Source organism: Piliocolobus tephrosceles, chromosome 1 (genome assembly GCF_002776525.5).
Source record: "Piliocolobus tephrosceles isolate RC106 chromosome 1, ASM277652v3, whole genome shotgun sequence".
Classification (NCBI taxonomy): Eukaryota; Metazoa; Chordata; class Mammalia; order Primates; family Cercopithecidae; genus Piliocolobus; species Piliocolobus tephrosceles.
In genome coordinates, this window is record NC_045434.1 from 75,126,707 (window position 1) to 75,144,518 (window position 17,812).

General features: G+C 38.8%; 1 protein-coding gene across 1 annotated transcript in view; it reads left to right on the forward strand.

The window, feature by feature from the left end:
- RRP15 (ribosomal RNA processing 15 homolog) overlaps window positions 1–17,812 on the forward strand; it is a 46,386-nt gene that overhangs the window by 21,827 nt on the left and 6,747 nt on the right. Inside the window, exon 4 of the mRNA XM_023203721.2 lies at window positions 513–714. Coding sequence (XP_023059489.2) covers window positions 513–714 — 202 coding nt within the window. The remainder of the gene's footprint in view (window positions 1–512; window positions 715–17,812) is intronic.

Consider the following 17,812-nt stretch of genomic DNA (forward strand, 5'->3'; position numbering starts at 1 on the left):
TTTCAAGTGCTCACTAGCCACATGTGGCTTGTGGCTCCTGTGTTGGATGTTGCAGGTCTTAATTTTCAGAATTTATCTTTGAATAAACTCAAATAAATGCAGAACATAGTTTTTAAAGTAAGTCTTTTTTAAAGTAGAATTTTAAAATAGTTTCATACATAACAAGAGTTACAGATAACGTAGCTAAATACTTTTTAAGCTACTCAGGTATTATTTTTCCAATTTACAGATGAAATTGAGATCCAGAAAAATCTTTCCTGGAGTGAAGCACAAAGTTATGTACCAATCCACATTTGTTGTCTGTTTAGAAATTTATATTCATTCATTGAAATGTATATTGATTTTTCAGATGTATTTATCAAATGTCTTTAACCACTTATCCAGCTCTTTGAGTACTTGTTAAATGCTTGCCTCTTTTCTAGACAGTAAAAATACATTTTTTCTTATCCTCAGAGTTTGTATTCTAGTGTAATTATTTAACTACATTGTTCTGGTCATTCTATATTCTATAGGGGTGTGGTGCAATTATTTAATGCTGTTCAGAAACATCAAAAGAATGTTGATGAAAAGGTTAAGGAAGCTGGAAGTTCTATGAGAAAGCGTGCTAAGTTGATATCAACTGTTTCCAAGAAAGATTTCATCAGTGTTTTGAGAGGAATGGATGGAAGTACAAATGAGACTACTTCAAGCAAAAAGAAACCAAAAGCCAAACAGGTAAAATTTTTATATAGGATTCAGTGTATCAGACTTCCAGCTCTAAAACTAGAGTCTTGAGATGGAAAAGCAGACTATAGAATTACAGGGTTCTTTTGTTCCCCCAGATTTTATTAAAATTTCTCCATGCCCACAGCCTTTAGAGATAGGGCTTGCCTCTCTCTTAACTGAAATCCTGCCATTTTGTGCATTTTGAAGAAGAGAAGCCTGTGTGAGCCACAGCTTTAATTTCAGACTTTACCGATAGAAGTAATTGTGATGGTGTGTAACTTATAAAATATGAAGAATCATAGAGTTTTAGGAAATAATGGTAGAAAGTCATTCTTGCATTGAGGCATCTTTAGTGATGTTTGGTTGAGAGATTAAGAGCGTAAATACTTTCTATGACCTTTGGCATGAGAACTTTGCTTCTCCAGCCCTTTCGGCCTGTGGACCTCAGTAGTTTCTTTCTTTCTTTCTTTCTTTTTTTTTTGGAGACTAGAGTCTTGCTCCCTGGCCCAGGCTGGAGTGCAGTGGCACGATGTCGGCTCACTGCAACCTCCACCTCCGAGGTTCAAGCAGTTCTCCTGCCTCAGCCTCCCAAGTAGCCGGGATTACAGGCATGCACCATCACCTTCGGCTAATTTTTGTGTTTTTAGTAGAGATGGGGTTTCACCATGTTGACCAGGCTGGTCTTGAACTTCTGACCTCAGGTGATCCACCCGCCTCGGCCTCCCAAAGTGCTGGGATTCCAGGTGTGAGCCACCATGCCCAGGCAGTAGTTTCTTTTTAATGAAAGTGAAAGGTTTTGAAATGTGCTTTAATTTTGCAAGGGGTGGGTTTCTATTATTGTCGTTTTAAAAAGCAAAATATGTAGTTGTATTTTGATGGCTTGATTTCTGTTGCCAAAACCAAAGGTACTTTTAATCAGTCAGGAAATGAGAGTTTCTGTCATAAATTTTTTGTTTGTATTTTGGGAAAATCATTGAAACCCGGGCAAGAAGAGCATTTAGGAATTTTATGCTAGCCTAGGGTTGGAGCATTTTTTAAAGTTTCTTGATTAAGTTGATATTTTACCCAATTTTGACAAAAGTTTTTGAATCTACTTGTCTCTTAAAAATCAAAGGGCTCAAATTGTATATTTATATAATAATAGTCCTCACTAGTGCTGCTATTTTAAAGTGTTTATCAGAAGTACTTGTAAATACATGAACACTGTGTTTGGGGATTTATACTTTTTAGTTCAAAAGCCTTAATAGGCTGTATTCGCACTAGTAACATTTTACTGTAAGAGTTAGAAAGATTCAGCAGCGTTGGATGGTAAAGAACTAGTGGAAAGATGAAGAGACTTATTTTTTTTCTTTTTCCTATTGGTTTCAAAATAACATTTTATAGAAGCACATACTTTTGCTTTGGGATTATTTCTTTCATGAGTTATGAAAATGTACAACAGATTCTTTCCACTGGCATTGTATTTTTTTCTTAGCATTTACACTTGCCCTGGACTTTGTTTTTTTCTACTTCAGTGATCACAGTATTTGTAACTCTGGGACAAGGTCAAAAATTGCTTGAGATTTAAGCCAAAGTGGTTTTACTCTAAAAGTAATTTGTTTCTAGAACACCCTGCCCCATGCCACCAATACCCTGACATATCTTTTTCTTTTAAAAATATGTGTTTTCATTTTGATTGCATATATATGGAAAAACAGATTCCTTTTTAAAAAATTTTGCTTGAGTTTGCATCTGAATAACTATGAAAGTACCATACTATTTGAGATTGGATCAGTTGTTGATATAAGACATATTTATTGGCTGGATGCGGTGGCTCATGCGTGTAATCCCAGCACTTTGGGAGGCCTAGGCCGGCAGAACATGAAGTCAGGAGTTCGAGACCAGCCTGGCCAACATGGTGAAACCCCATCTCTACTAAAAATACAAAAATTAGCCGGGCATGGTGGCGCCCATCTGTAATCCCAGCTACTCAGGAGGCTGAGGCAGGAGAATTGCTTGAACCTGGGAGGCAGAGGGTGCAGTGAGCCAAGATCGTGCCACTGCACTCCAGCCTGGGCGACAGAGCGAGACTCCATCTCAAACAAACAAACAAACAAACAAACAAACAAACAAAAAACCATATTTACTAAGGACCTGTTTCTACCAGGTGTTATCCTTGTGTCCTTTAAAATCTAACAATTAAGATGGACAATGGACAAATGACTTCAAGTAAATAAGTAAGCAAGATTAACTTGATAGTAGGCAAATTCTAAATTAGTATGTCGAGTACACGTTAACATTAGTTACACCAGTTCTAACAAAATGTACATTAAGTGGCTACTCCTGTGTGTGGGGAATTTCAGAGTAACTGTGTACTAGTTATTTAGAGCATAGATCATCATATGAAATAGGTGAACTTTAAATGTAGTTCAAGGGAAGGCAGGGGGGCAAAAGTGAGCGTAGATTTGGTGTGCCAAGTGCTATTTAGAATTGAATCATTGATGAACGAACTAAATAAAGGAAGATATTAAGTAAGTAGAAAACAATATTTGCCATTTTTTTCTTATATTTAACCTTGTCCTAGCACCGTAGCTATTGTACTCTTTCCTCATAGATGTTCCTTCTCTCATCATAGAATGGAACAAAAGAAATCTTACTGTTGTCCCTTCCCTGGGCTGTAATGATATTCAGAGCACAGATTTTTAAATTCAGTATTCCTAATATTGTGAAGTCTCTAAAATTAGAGGTCACCCCCATATAAACTAGATTCACAGTCAGCTATCAGGATACCAGTTTGGAAACACCTTCATTTTAATGATTTCAATTCTTTTTCCCAGTTAAATGTGTTACTCAGTTTTGATGTTAAAGTCTTATGTTCAATAACCAAAAGAGGCAGGAGTTTTATATTAAATATGGATAGAATTGTAATAATATAACATAGGTTATATAGGTTGAGCCCATTATAGTTAACCATACTTTAGGAGTGGTTTTGGCGTTTGGTTTTGTTTTCTCCTAATGTACACATGACTTGGGAATTTATTTTAAAGAACACTTTTTTAAAAAATAATTTTTATAGAACTTTCATGTTTCTTCAAGGTATAAGAAACAGACATTGTGGCAAATGTTTTTTAACTGTGATAGGGCCCAAACAAGTCATTTTTCTTTTTCTTTCTTTCTTTTTTTTTTTTTCTTTTGAGACAACGTCTCTGTCTGTCGCCCAGGCAGGAGTGCAGTGGAATGATCTCAGCTCACTGCAACCTCCGCCTCCTGGGTTCAAGCGGTTCTCTTTTCTCAGCTTCCTGAGTACCTGGGATTACAGGTGTACATCACCATGCCCAGCTAATTTTTGTATTTTTAGTAGAGACAGGGTTTCACCATGTTGACCAGGCTGGTCACGAACTCCTGACCTCAGGTGATCCACCTGCCTTGTCCTCCCAAAGTGCTGGGATTACAGGCATGAGCCACCGTGCCTGGCCGAACAAGTCATTTTTCTTAGAATCTTTTCTGCATTAGAGTTTTATTATCAAAGAAATAGGAGCACAGTGTGAAAAGTGAATTTATGATTAAATAAAATAACCACTGCCCTTTTCCATTGTTCTCTACACCTAGGTAACTCTTAGTTCTTTCTTCTGATATTTACCTCCATATCTTACACTATTTACACTATTTCTTTATCAATACTAGATACTATCTTTTATGGAGGATGAAGTTGGTTTTTCTCACACCTCTCCATATTCTGTCCTTCCAACATAGTATATTAAAATTTCTTATACTAGATTGAATACTAGTATTCAATGTGAATATTGTTCACTGCTGAGCAAAATACTATACAATAATAATACTTACTTTCTTCAGCTTTGTTACAATTTTTATTTTCCTGGAGTTATCACTTGCCTTTATTTTTCTTAGTTTTGTATTTGCCAAAATCCCTCCACACTCTTCAACAGAAGTGTTAAACCCTTCTCAGTAGTATATTTCTTGTGGTCATCCTGCTGCTGCTATCTAAACTGGTTGTTCTTTACCTACTGTGCACTGTCATTTTGCAACATTGCTTTATCCCCTTCTTGGGAATTCCATTTGCCTCTCTCCTATGCAGTATCCTCTGTTTTTTTGAACTAAATGTCTTATTTTCTCTTGGCTTTCTCCTGCATTTTAGTGATGGCACAGTTACCAGCATTCTGGGAGAGAGTATAGGTGTCCTTATTTTTTATTGATATATTGGCCTGATAAATGGCTTCCAATATTCGGAGAAAGGGTTTTTGCAGATGCAATTAACTTAATGATCTTGAGATGAAGACGTAATCCTGAATTATTCGGGTAGGCCCTAAGACCAGTGACAAGTGTTCTTAGACACATAGGAGAGATTTGACAGACAGAAGCGGAGCAGGCAGTGTGACCATGGAGGCATAGGTGGGAGTGATGTGGCTGCATGTCAAAGAATGCCAAGAAACACCAGAAGCTGGAGGAGACAGAAAAGGATGGGTTCTCCCCTGAAGCCCCAAGAGGGAGTGAGGCTTTGCCAGATATGGGCATCTGGCCTCCAGAACTGTGAGAGAGTAAATTGCTCTTGTTTTCAGGTACCTAGTTTGTAGTAATGTGTTATGGCAGCCACAAGAAACTAGTAGAACATAGATGTCCATGTTGGAAAGTAATTTTCTCTCAGAAGTTTGAGAGAAATTTTTTCTTTCTATCTCCTTTCTTTCCCTCCCTCCCTCCCTCCCTCCCTCCCTCCCTCCCTTCCTTCCTTCCTTCCTTCCTTCCTTCCTTCCTTCCTTCCTTCTTTTTCTTTTCTTTGTTTTTTTTTGCCATTGAGAGGTTCAGTGCTGTTCCGCTTTCTGATTCTTTTCTTTTTGGAACCTTTTAAGATCTTCTGTATCCCCATTCTTAAGACATTTGTACTGTCTAACTGGTAGTCACTAATTTTATTTTATTTGTATTTTTGTGAGATATGGCTATGGAAAAAGATAATGTTAGTGGATGTGAGAAGACATAAAAAAAAGAATGATTCTTAGCCAATAAATAGAACTTTGGGGTAAATTGTTGAATGTTAAATTCAGTAGAGATTTGGTTGTATGGAGTGAATCAGATCACCACATATTTCATTTAGAAACAAGAAGAGAAATCCTTTGCCAAATATTTTTAGTAGCTGTTCTGGGTGGTACATATATTGCTCATGAAATTAGAAAATCGTAAAGTTGGAAAAATTGTGATGTGGGGATATTCATAGGAAATGTGATTCTCAGGAGGAATGTACTTTAGAAGAATATAAGAAACTTAGCTTTGATTTTTAAAATGGCATGAAGTAAACATGGTAAGGGGGAAAAAGCCTGCCGGTTCTCTAGTTTTTCAGATTCCTTATAGTTTTCTTTCCTGTTTTCTTCCGTGGAAGTTGGAATGTAGGATGTTTGCTAATGAGTGGGGAGTTAGAAAAAGAGATTCTGAGGAAGTAGGTTGGCATCAGATTTGAAGTCTTCTATCTTCTCTTGAAGAATCTGGACTTTATTCTTTACACATTGGAGGCCAATGCCATAAGGTAAGTGATCTGGTCAGATTTGATTTTTCTGTCTTTCTCTTTTGATTTCAGCTTTTATTTTAGACTAAGGAGGTACATGTAGAGGTTTGTTACCAGGGTAATATTATGCAGTGCTGAGGTTTGGGGAATGATTTAATCTGTTGCTCAGATAGTGAAGATTTCATTATTTTTAAGGAAAAGAAAGGGCTGAAGGATGGAAAAGTCAGAAGACCAATTAGTGGAAGACAATTGCCATAATCAAAGCAAGAAGAGAGAATGTGAACTAAGATTGTGAGGGGTAAAGTGAGTTGGGGTGAAGGGAAAAGAGGAATCAGATTGGGAAGCAATTTTAAGGTATAGATTGACTTGATGTGCGATTAACACATGTAGAGGGATATGGGAGAGGGAAGAGTTATTAATTAACTCAGAGGTTTACAACTTGAGAGACTCAGAAAGGGTGACAACTTTCACTAAAATAGAGAATATAAAATATGGAACATGTCTGAGAGGTAAAGATTTTTGGAGGCAGTGGCTGCTCCAGGTTATATTCAGAAATGAGAAGGATGACAGTAAAGATCAGGTTAACAGCAACAGTGCGGGAGAAGCGTTTGGTTAGTGCAGGAAATAGCATGGCTAGAAACAAGGAGGCAACCAAAATAGCAGAGTATGGTGAGGCCACCTGGGGCAGGAGCTGATGAGTCCTGTATGTCTTAGTAGGGTTCCTGAATCTTTAAGAGTGATTAGCTTGTTTACTGAGTCAGAGAAGATGAATAGTCTATTTTAGAGAGTTTTTCACATGGATAAATGTAAAATCTTCTAGATTTAAAGAACTAATTTTCAGTTATCTGGAAGGAATTACCTAATCCAGAAGCTGTAATTCCTCTCTTGGATCAAATACAGGAAGCATCATGCCAGTTATATATCAACACTTGGCAAGGCATATTGACCAATATCTTGATGTTGACCCTGAGTGATTTTTATTTTATTTTATTTTATTATTTTTAAAGAGATGGGATCTTGCTATGCTGCCCAGCCTGGTCTCGAACTCCTGGGTTCAAGCGATCCACCCACCTAGGCCTCCCAAAGTGCTGGGATTGCAGGCATGAGCCACCATGCCTGGTGACTTTGAGTGATTTTTAAAAATATTACATTGTATTTAGAACACTGTTTAAGGAAGCAACAAAAACATATTTTTTAGAAAATTTTAATAAAAAATTTAAGCTTTAACTCTTAAAGGATTAATACTTCTGTTCCTCTATTCAAAACATGTTCCTATCTAGAGTGATTTATTTCTCAGTATGTTAATCAAGATTTTATTAATGTAGAAGCATTAACTTTTTTCCTTAGCTTTCAAAGTCATAATTATTCCTTTTGCTGTTTTCTTGAAAAGCCAACTAAAATTCAATCAGATTTCTTGGAATTTGATTCTGTTACTCTAAAGACTGGACAGAAGCATACGTGATGTTAAATCTATGAGTCTCTAAGGAGAATATATTGGCTACTGTTAGGAAAGCATTGGCTATATGGTACTTGTACTCTTGAATTATAGACTTTCTATAAGGTTTTCATTTACTTGAAAGTGCCAGTATATCAATTTCAGGTTTTTTTTTTGATAATGAAATTGAAATTATAATTTTATAGTAAGGGAAAATGCTAGTTGGTTTCTGTTAGAAAGTGATTTACTGGCCGGGTGCGGTGGCTCATGTCTATAATCTCAGCACTTTGGGAGGCCGAGACGGGCGGATCACGAGGTAAGGAGATCAAGACCATCCTGGCTAACACGGTGAAACCCCGTCTCTACTAAAAAATACAAAAAACTAGCCAGGTGAGGTGGCGGGCGCCTGTAGTCCCAGCTACTTGGGAGGCTGAGGCAGGAGAATGGCGTGAACCCGAGAGGCGGAGCTTGCAGTGAGATGAGATTGGGCCACTGCACTCTAGCCTGGGCGACAGAGCCAGACTCTGTCTCAAAAATAAATAAATACATAAATAAAATGAAATAAAATAAAATACAAAAATTAGCTGGGTGTGGTGGTGGGGGTCTGTAATCCCAGCTACTTGGGAGGCTGAGGCAGGAGAATCATTTGAACCCAGAAGGCAGAGGTGGCAGTGAGCCAAGATTGCGCTACTGCATTCCAGCCTGGTAACAGAGCAAGACTCTGTCTCAACAACAACAACAAAAAAAGAAAGTGATTTCTTTAGTGATTGCTGGACAATAGTTTTCAATAGAATTTCCTAGGAAAAAGAGTTACCGGAAAAGTCCAGGTACTTATTTATTTTTTTCTGATTTTTGTGATATGAGCACTTTAAATGTCAAACATAGAGATAAGGTAGGGTACTCCTCTATTTCTCATTTATTTATCATAAATGGCAACCTCATAATTTCTTCATAGGTAAATAGTTAGTGGTGAGAATGCTTTCGAAATACCTGGCCTCTTAGGTATCTTGCAACTTAGACCCAGACTCCAAATTGCTATGTACCTTTGAAAATGTGCATTTCTTCTGTTTCTTAGATCTGCTGAATTCTTGCTTCCAAAGAAAGAAGCCTAGGAAAGGAGGAATTCCTCACTCAGGTCCCTTCGTGGGCCTCCGGCAATTTTCAGGATTTACTTTGGTTTTATTGAGGCAGGATCTCACTCTGTCACCCAGGCTGGAGTGCAGTGTCGTGATCTTGGCGTACTGCAACCTCTGCCTCCCATGTTCAAGCAATTCTCATGCCTCAGCCTCCTGAGTAGCTGAGATTACAGGCGCATGCCACCACGCCTGGCCTTTTTTTTTTTTTTTTCGCATTTTTAGTAGAGGTGGGGTTTTACCATGTTGGCCAGGCTGGTCTCGAACTCCTGGCCTCAAGTGATCCTCCCACCTCTGCCTCCCAAAATGCTGGGATTATAGGCTTGAGCCACCGTGCCCAGCCAGGATTTAGCTTTTAAATCAAGTTGGGGTGTGGAAGGCAGGCGAGCGGGTAGAGAAAGATGCTGTCCTTAGATTGCCCCTGTGTTGCAGGACAACGGTGTTTTACTCTCACGTAAAGCTGCTCTAATAGGAATGTGTGGAATCCTAATTTTGTAAATAATTCAGCTTAATGTTTGTTTACCGGAAATGCCTAAATAGAGTTTAGGCAAAAATGAGACTCCATGTTTGAAATGAGAATGAGCAGGATTGTACATATTACTGTTGATGGGAACGGTTTTAAGCCAGTTTCTCATTGTATTTATGTCTTTTAAAATATGCTATTTAGTTTTAATGTAGGGTGGTTTCTGATTTGAACAATTTTAATCAAAATGAACTTAGGTTTGGCAATATGGCACATGCAGCATTTTGACTTATGGAAAATACAGATATTAGTGAAGAATAAGAACTGGTTATTACAGAACAGCTGTAGAAATCTTTAGTTACTGTTAAATTAAAATTAATGGTGCCATGCATCTTTTTGCCCCTATATGAAGAAATGTGCTATTTGAAGTGGCTGAAGTGGCTGCCTGTATTCACTTTTCTTTAGTGAGGTTGAGGCTTTAAAAAAAAATTATCCTGCACAGATGAGTCTTATGCATTTGACTTTTTAAAAATGCATTATATTAAGATATCAGTCTTATGTGTTAGCACCTATAATGCATTTTTAAAAATCAGAATAATATTTTATTGTGTCTTGGTAAAAATTAGCATTTTGAGTAGTAGGCAGTTGAGACCATTTGTGGGAATATATAACACATAGTACTAAAGCTACAGATTCTAGAACCAGACTGCCTGAGTTCAAAATGCCTGTTATGTATAGTAGTAATAACAGTCCCTACCTCATAGGGATGTTGTGAGAGTCAGTTGAATTAATATACATCAAGTGCTTAGAATGATGCTTAGTGCATAGTAAGTGCTATATAAAGGTTTGCAATAATTTTTGTTTTGCATTGCATGCCATTAAAACGAGTTCCTTATACTTAGTGCTTATTTTTTCTTTAAAAATTGTAGTCAAAGATGAATTCCAAAGTTGGAAACCAATTTGAAGGGGAACTATTACTACTTTTTGTCTGAATTATTGAATAATCCAAAAATCTTCCAATAATTGGATTAAAATTATGTTTAGATTTGGACATTCTCAGTCACTTTAGGTGTGATGGCTCTAATAATGCATAATTCTTAGAAAATCTAAAACTAGATTTGAAGGAACTAGAAATGTGTCCACTTTCTCTTGTTCCCCATTTCAAGTTATGGTTGAACTAACTATATTACTTACAAGAATTTACTTATTAGGATGTTTGTTTTTTATGGGGGTGCTGTCATACTATTTGAATGTCCTCATCTTTGTGAATAATGTGCAGAACATCATGAGAAGATCATACGTGTCCCAAGTTGGGGATTATATGATGCACAATGACTTGGCATCAGCAACTAAGGATAGCAAGTAGAAGGACTGAGAGGGCACTTACTAGTGTGTGCTTTGTGCCAGATGCTATGGCAGATGTTTTTACGTAATTCCATTTCCAATAGGAAACTTTTCTTCCTTCTCTCACCCAGATGAGCCGGAAGAACTGTGGCTGGCTGATGAGCCACAGTACCAGTAAGACTAGGAAGAGAATGGTGAAGGAAGCAGCTTGCATTCTGCTTTTTCCTAGGTCTCACATGCCCCATGTAGAGCATAATGAAGACTGACACATTTTAAAATCTGATTTCTCAAAACTGTTTTGTAAGATAAAATGTTAACCATAGTAAGACATTTTCAAGTTATGAAACTCATAAAACTAACTTAGAAAATTCTTTATAAAGTTAGAATTTACTTCCTCTTGATTTGTCAAGGAATTAAAATTTACTAGAAATCAAATGCATCATGTATTTGATGATTGTGTGTTTAATACAGATTTTAGAATCTTCCCCCATGCCCCCCCTTTGTTTGTTTGTTTGTTTGTTTTTAATTAAAGACAGGGTCTTGCCGTGTCACTCAGGCTGGAGTATAGTGGTGTGATCATCACAGCTCACTGCAGCCTCAACCTCCTGGACTCAAACGATCCTCCCTCCTCAGCCTCCCGAGTAGCTAGAGCCACAGGCACCATTAGGCCCGGCTGATTGTAAAATTTTTTTTCTAGGGATGGGGGCCTCATCATGTTGCCCAGGCTGATCTTGAATTCCTGGGCTCAAGTGATTCTTCTTCCTCAGCTTTCCAAAGTGCTAGGATTATAGGCGTGAACTCCCAGCTCTTTCATGAAAATTTTCACACAGGAAGAAAATTACAAAGAATAGTGGTATAAACACCTATATTTCTGTATTTCTACTTAGGTTTAAAAGTTGTTAACACTTACTGTGTTTGTTTTAATAGCTATCTGCCTTTCTCTCCATCTAGTTTTTGTTTGTTTAGGTTGATTATTTGAAAGTATTAACCACATGTGCCCCAAAGATCCTCTTTTTTAAAAAAAAAATCAGCTTTATTGAGGTATGACATTCATATACCATACAATTAAAAGATTTTTTAAAATAACTTTGAGAATCAGAATTCAATTAAGGCTCACCCATTACATTTGATTCTGTCTTGTTCTCTTGTATTCTAGACCAATCCCTTTCCTTTCTTTTTTCTTGTAAAGACCAGCTTTTTAAAGAGACAAGCCAGTTGTCTTGAAGAATGAATAATGAATCTAGGTTTATGAATTTGTCTGATTAATTCATTATGGTGTCATTTATCTTGTTTTATGCCTTTTTCCTGTAAGCTAGAAGTTAGGACTAAAGTCTTGCTGAGATTTAGGTTAAACTCTTTTTGCCATAATTATATCATATGTGTAATAGCTTATGCTATGTACTTGTTATTGTAACACATCAGGAGACACATTATCAGAATGTCTCATGCTAGTGATGCCAGTTTCCACTTGGTTAAAGTGATAGTAAATACATTTTTTTTAATATTAAAGATGCACCCTCCCCATCCCCCAGTTAGAAAGTAATTTCTGGGGCAAATAGTTTCACAGGAGCAAGTATACCTGTCTCCATCTTTTTCCTTTTACCGTCAATTAGTGATCCTTGCCTAAACAGTTAAGTGACTTGAGGTTACAGAATGGTGATTTTCTCATTTGTTTTCTAATTTATTAGCTGACATTTTTCAGGAGATGAATTAAAGTTCCTAAAGATGGGGGTTGATGTTTCATCCCTTTTAATTACGGTTTTCCAGAGTAAGGAGTTTAATAGTCACCTCCAGTGCGGGCACTTGAGTTTTCCTCTCTTTTTTCTTCTGTTTGTCTTTTTTTTTTTTTTTTTTTTTGAGATGGAGTCTCACTCTCGTTGCCCAGGCTGGAGTGCAATGGCACGATCTTGTCTCACTGCAACCTCCACCTCCCGAGTTCAAGTGATTCTCCTGCCTCAGCCTTCTGAGTAGCTGGGATTACAGGCTCCCGCCACCATGCTCAGCTAATTTTTGTATTTTTAGTAGAGATGGGGTTTCACCATGTTGGCCAGGCTAGTCTGGAACTCCTGACCTCAGGTGATCTGCCCAACTCAGCCTCCCAAAGTGCTGGGATTACAGGCATGAGCCACCGTGCTTGGCTTGTTTCTCTTTTTAAAATGTCATGAACACAGGGATTTTTATTCATTCAGTGTTTACAGTCAGTGAGTATCATTGTATTTTTTGGTGCTAAGTTTGCAGATGTGGCTGTGAGAACCTGTGTAAACGCTCATGTGTCCTTTTGGCATGACCTCATTTTCTTTGAGTGATTCCTTGCATTCTGGGACAAGATGTCCGGCCCAAACTTTGTGCTTTCTGTGTCCCAGACCTAGAATCACCCATTTCTCCAAGGGGATCTGATGGGACCAATCTATTGTTTGTTGAGTTCAGTAGTTGGATAGTGTGCATATTCCTTACTAGATGCAGCTTTATTTTGTTTATATAACATTTCATAGTTTTGCAAAACACTTTTACATATGTTTTCTTATTTAAGCTTTTTAGCAAATTTGTGATCAAGAAGACATTGGTATCTATTTTTCAGCTGAATTCACAGCTCTGCTAATTTGTTTATAAATCTGGATTTTCATTTATATGCTATATAATGTAGCAGATAAAATGTGCTTTAAGAGACTAATTGGCAGAGTGTATCTGAATATTTCAAACAACTAATTTACTATGAAAATGAATAGAGCACTGTCAAAAGGCTCCCTGAAGTGTTACATTTGACTTTTCAGGTAATTTAGTTAACTTTAACTTACTTAGAGTTCTTAAGAGAGTTTAAATGTTGAGGAAAGTCAATGTTGAATTAAGAACTAAATGTATGGATAACAAGATGTATAATAATAGAAACCACCAAATAGAACCACTTTGAGCAAGGACATATGTATTGGGTACATAGTAAAACCAAGGGCAGTAAATGAAATTAAAACAAAAAAAATCAGTGGGTGAAAAAAATTGAATCCATAAAGTATGTTTTTAACTACAATTGCAAATATCTTACTGAAAATTTTTAACAACAAAGATATTAAGATGAATTTAGTCAATGTTAAGAACTTTTTAAAATTTAGGTGAAACTGAGTTAAAATGAAAACAACTTTCTTGTTAGGGAAAGCAATGAAATCAACTATTGTTGATTACTAAATATAGATGAGACTATACTGTTTCTTTCTTTATGGTTTGATTTTAATTATCCCCCACCCCAGCAAATGAAATGCAGTTAACTATCTCATTGGTGTTAGATGCATGTGTAATTCCAAACCTTGTTTTTCAGTGTTCAGTGGCTGCCAATGTATGTTTGCACTTTGAAATGAAAGCTGATTAACATTTTTAAGGGTTGTCTTCACCTTCAAAATGGACACAGACTCCTTCTGTATGGTTTTTATTCAATATTTGTGTAAAACTAGGCCAAGGAAGGTGGGGACTGTTTGTTTCCTTGCATCATGAAGTTTTCATTAAGTTCTTGCATTTAGTCACTTTTACTTTTCATTTGATATAAGCAGAAAGAGTTATATAGGTTGCTTTAAGTCACTGAATCAGTGCTGCCTTGCAGGAACACTGGAAGACTCTGTAAGTTGATAAAATTTGATTATTTCAGTTTATACTTTACGATTTATATTAGTTAGTTATATTTAACAGCTAACACAGCTTCCATCTAATGATAGTAAATACCTGGTCTAACATGTATAGTATGGCTAACTTTATCTTACATTATAGCTATTCCCAGTTAATAAAAAATAATAAATTTTTTATTTTCTTCGAAGGGCTGGACCTCTAAAACTTTGTAATTTGCAGTATTGGAGTCAATGGCTTATCTAAGATTCAAATCCAGAACTCTGTTTTTATTCCTCTTGTGAAAAGAATACACCAAATTGCTACCACTTCTGTTTCACAAACAAAACAAAAAACCCTCCATTCTCAGGATGTCTTAACATTTAATGAAATCTATTCAGGGATCACCCCAAGCAAGCTTTTCCAGTGAATGACGCATTTAGAATTTGCCTCAGGCTTTTTTTTTTTCTTTTTTCTTATATTAATCTTTGATCTATTTTTTTTTTTTTTGTGGGTGCTGCAAGTTTTTATACTTAATGATAAATCATATTTATGGAAAGATACAGCAAATTAAAATTATGTCAATCCAGTGTGTAATGTAATTTACCCCAAATCTTTTATGGAAATTACCTTAAGCATATTCAGCATTTTGCATGTATTTTAGTACTCGTTCATAGGTTATAACAGGTTATATAAGAACAAAGTATATTACTGTATTGTGTTCATATCATCGGTTAAGTTTTAGAGAAGTTTAGTGTTGTGGAAAGAACGTGGGCTTTGGAATCAAATGGATCTGTGTCTGGGTATAGACTCAGCTCTTTATTAACTCTGAACTTGAATACTTACTTCACTTCTTTGAGCCTTATTTTTCTTATAAGGTAAGCATGATATACTTGCTATCTGGCCAGGAATCTTAAGAGAATTAAAAATAAGGCAATATTATATAAAGTGCTTGGCACCCAATGACTTCATAGTATACTTATTGTGTTTGACCGTTTTTCATTTATTGTTAGAAAGTAAAGCAGAATCATCATTGTTAATAAAACCAGAAGGATTTCTTAGGATATTTTTGGGAAGATCTTGGTAGAAAAGAAGCTTGGGAAACTTAGGATTTGTGGAAATGGTTTAGGTGTTACTTTTTTTTTCTGTTTCTTGCTGCCTTTTTTTTTTTTTTTTAATTCTTATACATGTAGTTTTAAAAGCCACATTTTGCCATAAACGTTTATTATAAAATAAAGTTGTTTTCCACCCCATTCTGCCCACCCTTCATATCTCCTATCTCAGGGGCAACTAATTCTTATTTCTCTAGCTAGTCCTGCTGGCATTTATACATCTCTGTATTCCTAATGTTACAGGAGCTTTGGGTGTCGCTTCACCAGCTGGAAACCTCTGTGGTCAGTGGTGCCTTTGCCTGTTTTGCTCGGTCCTATGGGCTCATTTTGCCCACTCAGCCTGGCAGTCTGCGCTTGGCTCGAGCTACCGGCCTGGATCCCATGCCTGCCAAAGGCGTGGGGTGTATGAGCGAGCATGGGGTCCTGCCACTGAACACAGCCAGGCACGCCAGCTGCAGCAGGGTGGAGAGCTCCAGGCACTGGCATGGGTGCCGGCTACTTGCGAGGCTGCGGCTGGGCCAGGTATACTGTAAGCAGCTTCCATGACTGACACTAGGGAACGTCGTGGTGTTCTGGAAGCTTGGAGATGCCAGTAACTGCAGAGCCCTAAAGAGGTGTCACAGCCCCTGGCTCAGGGAGCTCCTAGGTCTGGGCTTCCCGAAGGGCTGCAGCTCTTCTCTCCTTCTCCCTTCTCTCCTTGTCACCTGCAACATGGTGAGCAAAGGACATATGTCAGCCCTGTTTGTGTTACACCTCTGTTAGCCCGAGTTAGCGGGTCCCTAGTTCTTGTGCTGCATCCAGGAAGAATGAGGTACACAGACAAGTGGAGGATGAGCAAGATGAAGAGGAGCTTTACTGAGCAATAGAACAGGGGAGACCCTGTGGTGGATAGCTCCTCTCCGCAGCTGGTGGTCTTGTTGTCTCTGGGTCTGGCTGAGTCAGGAGCTTTTTATGGGCCTTAGAGGAGAGGAACTGAGTGCCAGTTGGTCCATGGGCCATGGTGGGTTGGCCCAGAAAAAGCACTAAAAGTTCCCACTCTGGTCCGCAGGATTTGGGCCTTCCCTGGCCTGAAGGTGGGGCCTCACCGGGGACCCTCCCCCTTCTACCCAGCAGCCTGTGTGCTTCCTGCCACTGCTCCTGGCGCCCAGACTGTCCTGGCCAAGGAGTGCCTGCAGGTCAATGCTGAGCTGCCCTTAGCCCCACCTTGGCCTCCCTCTCATGGTTGTTGGCACCCAAAGTCTGGAGGGGGCCCAGGGGGCCTGGCGTGTCAGCGCTACCCCGAGTGTGCATACACTCAGCCAGACTGCAACAGTTCTGGGTTCTGCTCCAACCTTGCTCTGAGATCGGAGCGGGCACTGGGAACTGGGAGAGGCCAGGCAGCGGGAGAAGATACTTCCGAGCCTGCAGGGGCAGGGGACACCTTGCTGGCCCCCTCCACTCCAGAGTGCAGCCATACCTGGGTCTGCAGCCGGAACTTGGGTTGCTGCAGCTATGCCTGCGAGGGCGGGACTTCTGCCTGCTCCCAGCTCCCACCAGCTCTATGGAGCCTGGCACCGTCCCACCGTCCCAGGCCCAAGTCCTCCTCTTGGTCCCTCTCAGCCTGCCCGTCTGTGCCTGACTGTGCTGCTCTGCCGCTGGCGGGCGGCTTAGTTTGGCCCCATCGCTGTGGCTCCCTGGAGCGGGCCTGGGAACTGTTTGCCTACTGTATGTTTTCCCCTGCAGGTGGCACGGCCCCTGCCAAGCCCGTACAAATGAACCCGACACTCTGGGGGCTGGCCCCTTAAGTCTTGGCTGCGCCTTTGGCCAGCTACTCCCGGGTTCCCAAAATGCGGCTGGAGTGAGATTGAGGCCATGGCAGTGGCTCCCGACCTGGGAGCGGATCCTGCCTGCCTGTGTGAGCGTGGGTGTGACAAAATTGTCTACCTCGGGACGCGGGGCACAAGGGTTCCAACGCCGCCACTGCTGCTTCCGCTCCTGCTACCACTGCCTGCACCTCCCTGCTGCAACTGGTATGATGGCAGCAGCCACTCCGGATGGTCGGCCACTGCCATCACTGACTCGTGCATATATACAGTCGTATCTTTTGATTAATCAGTTTGAGGCATTATCTATCAGTTTTCTATTACAGTAGGCAAAGATTTAATTATCTTACACAATCTCTTCTCCTTTGTCCACTCAGTATAGTTAGATTACAATTATATGTTGTCAGTATTCAGCTTTTATTATTCATGTGAAAAAATTATAGCTGAATGTTGTAATATTCCATATTTATGTTTCCTTTCTATTTGTTTTTCCTGAAGTTAATAATTGTCTTGACTTTTCATGTTTAATTTCCTTTATTTAGTTTTTCAAAGTCAAATGATCTCAAGTAATGTATCTATTGTAATTCTTTTATCTGAGACTTCCTTTCCTAGAAACCTCTATTTTCCTTTGTATCCCCTGATTGCTTTCTTCACTGTTGTCATCTGGGACTTAAATTTTCTGTGATCCTTGGAATTTCTCCTGGATTGAATTCCCTATTTCTGGGTTCTTGGATCTCCTTTA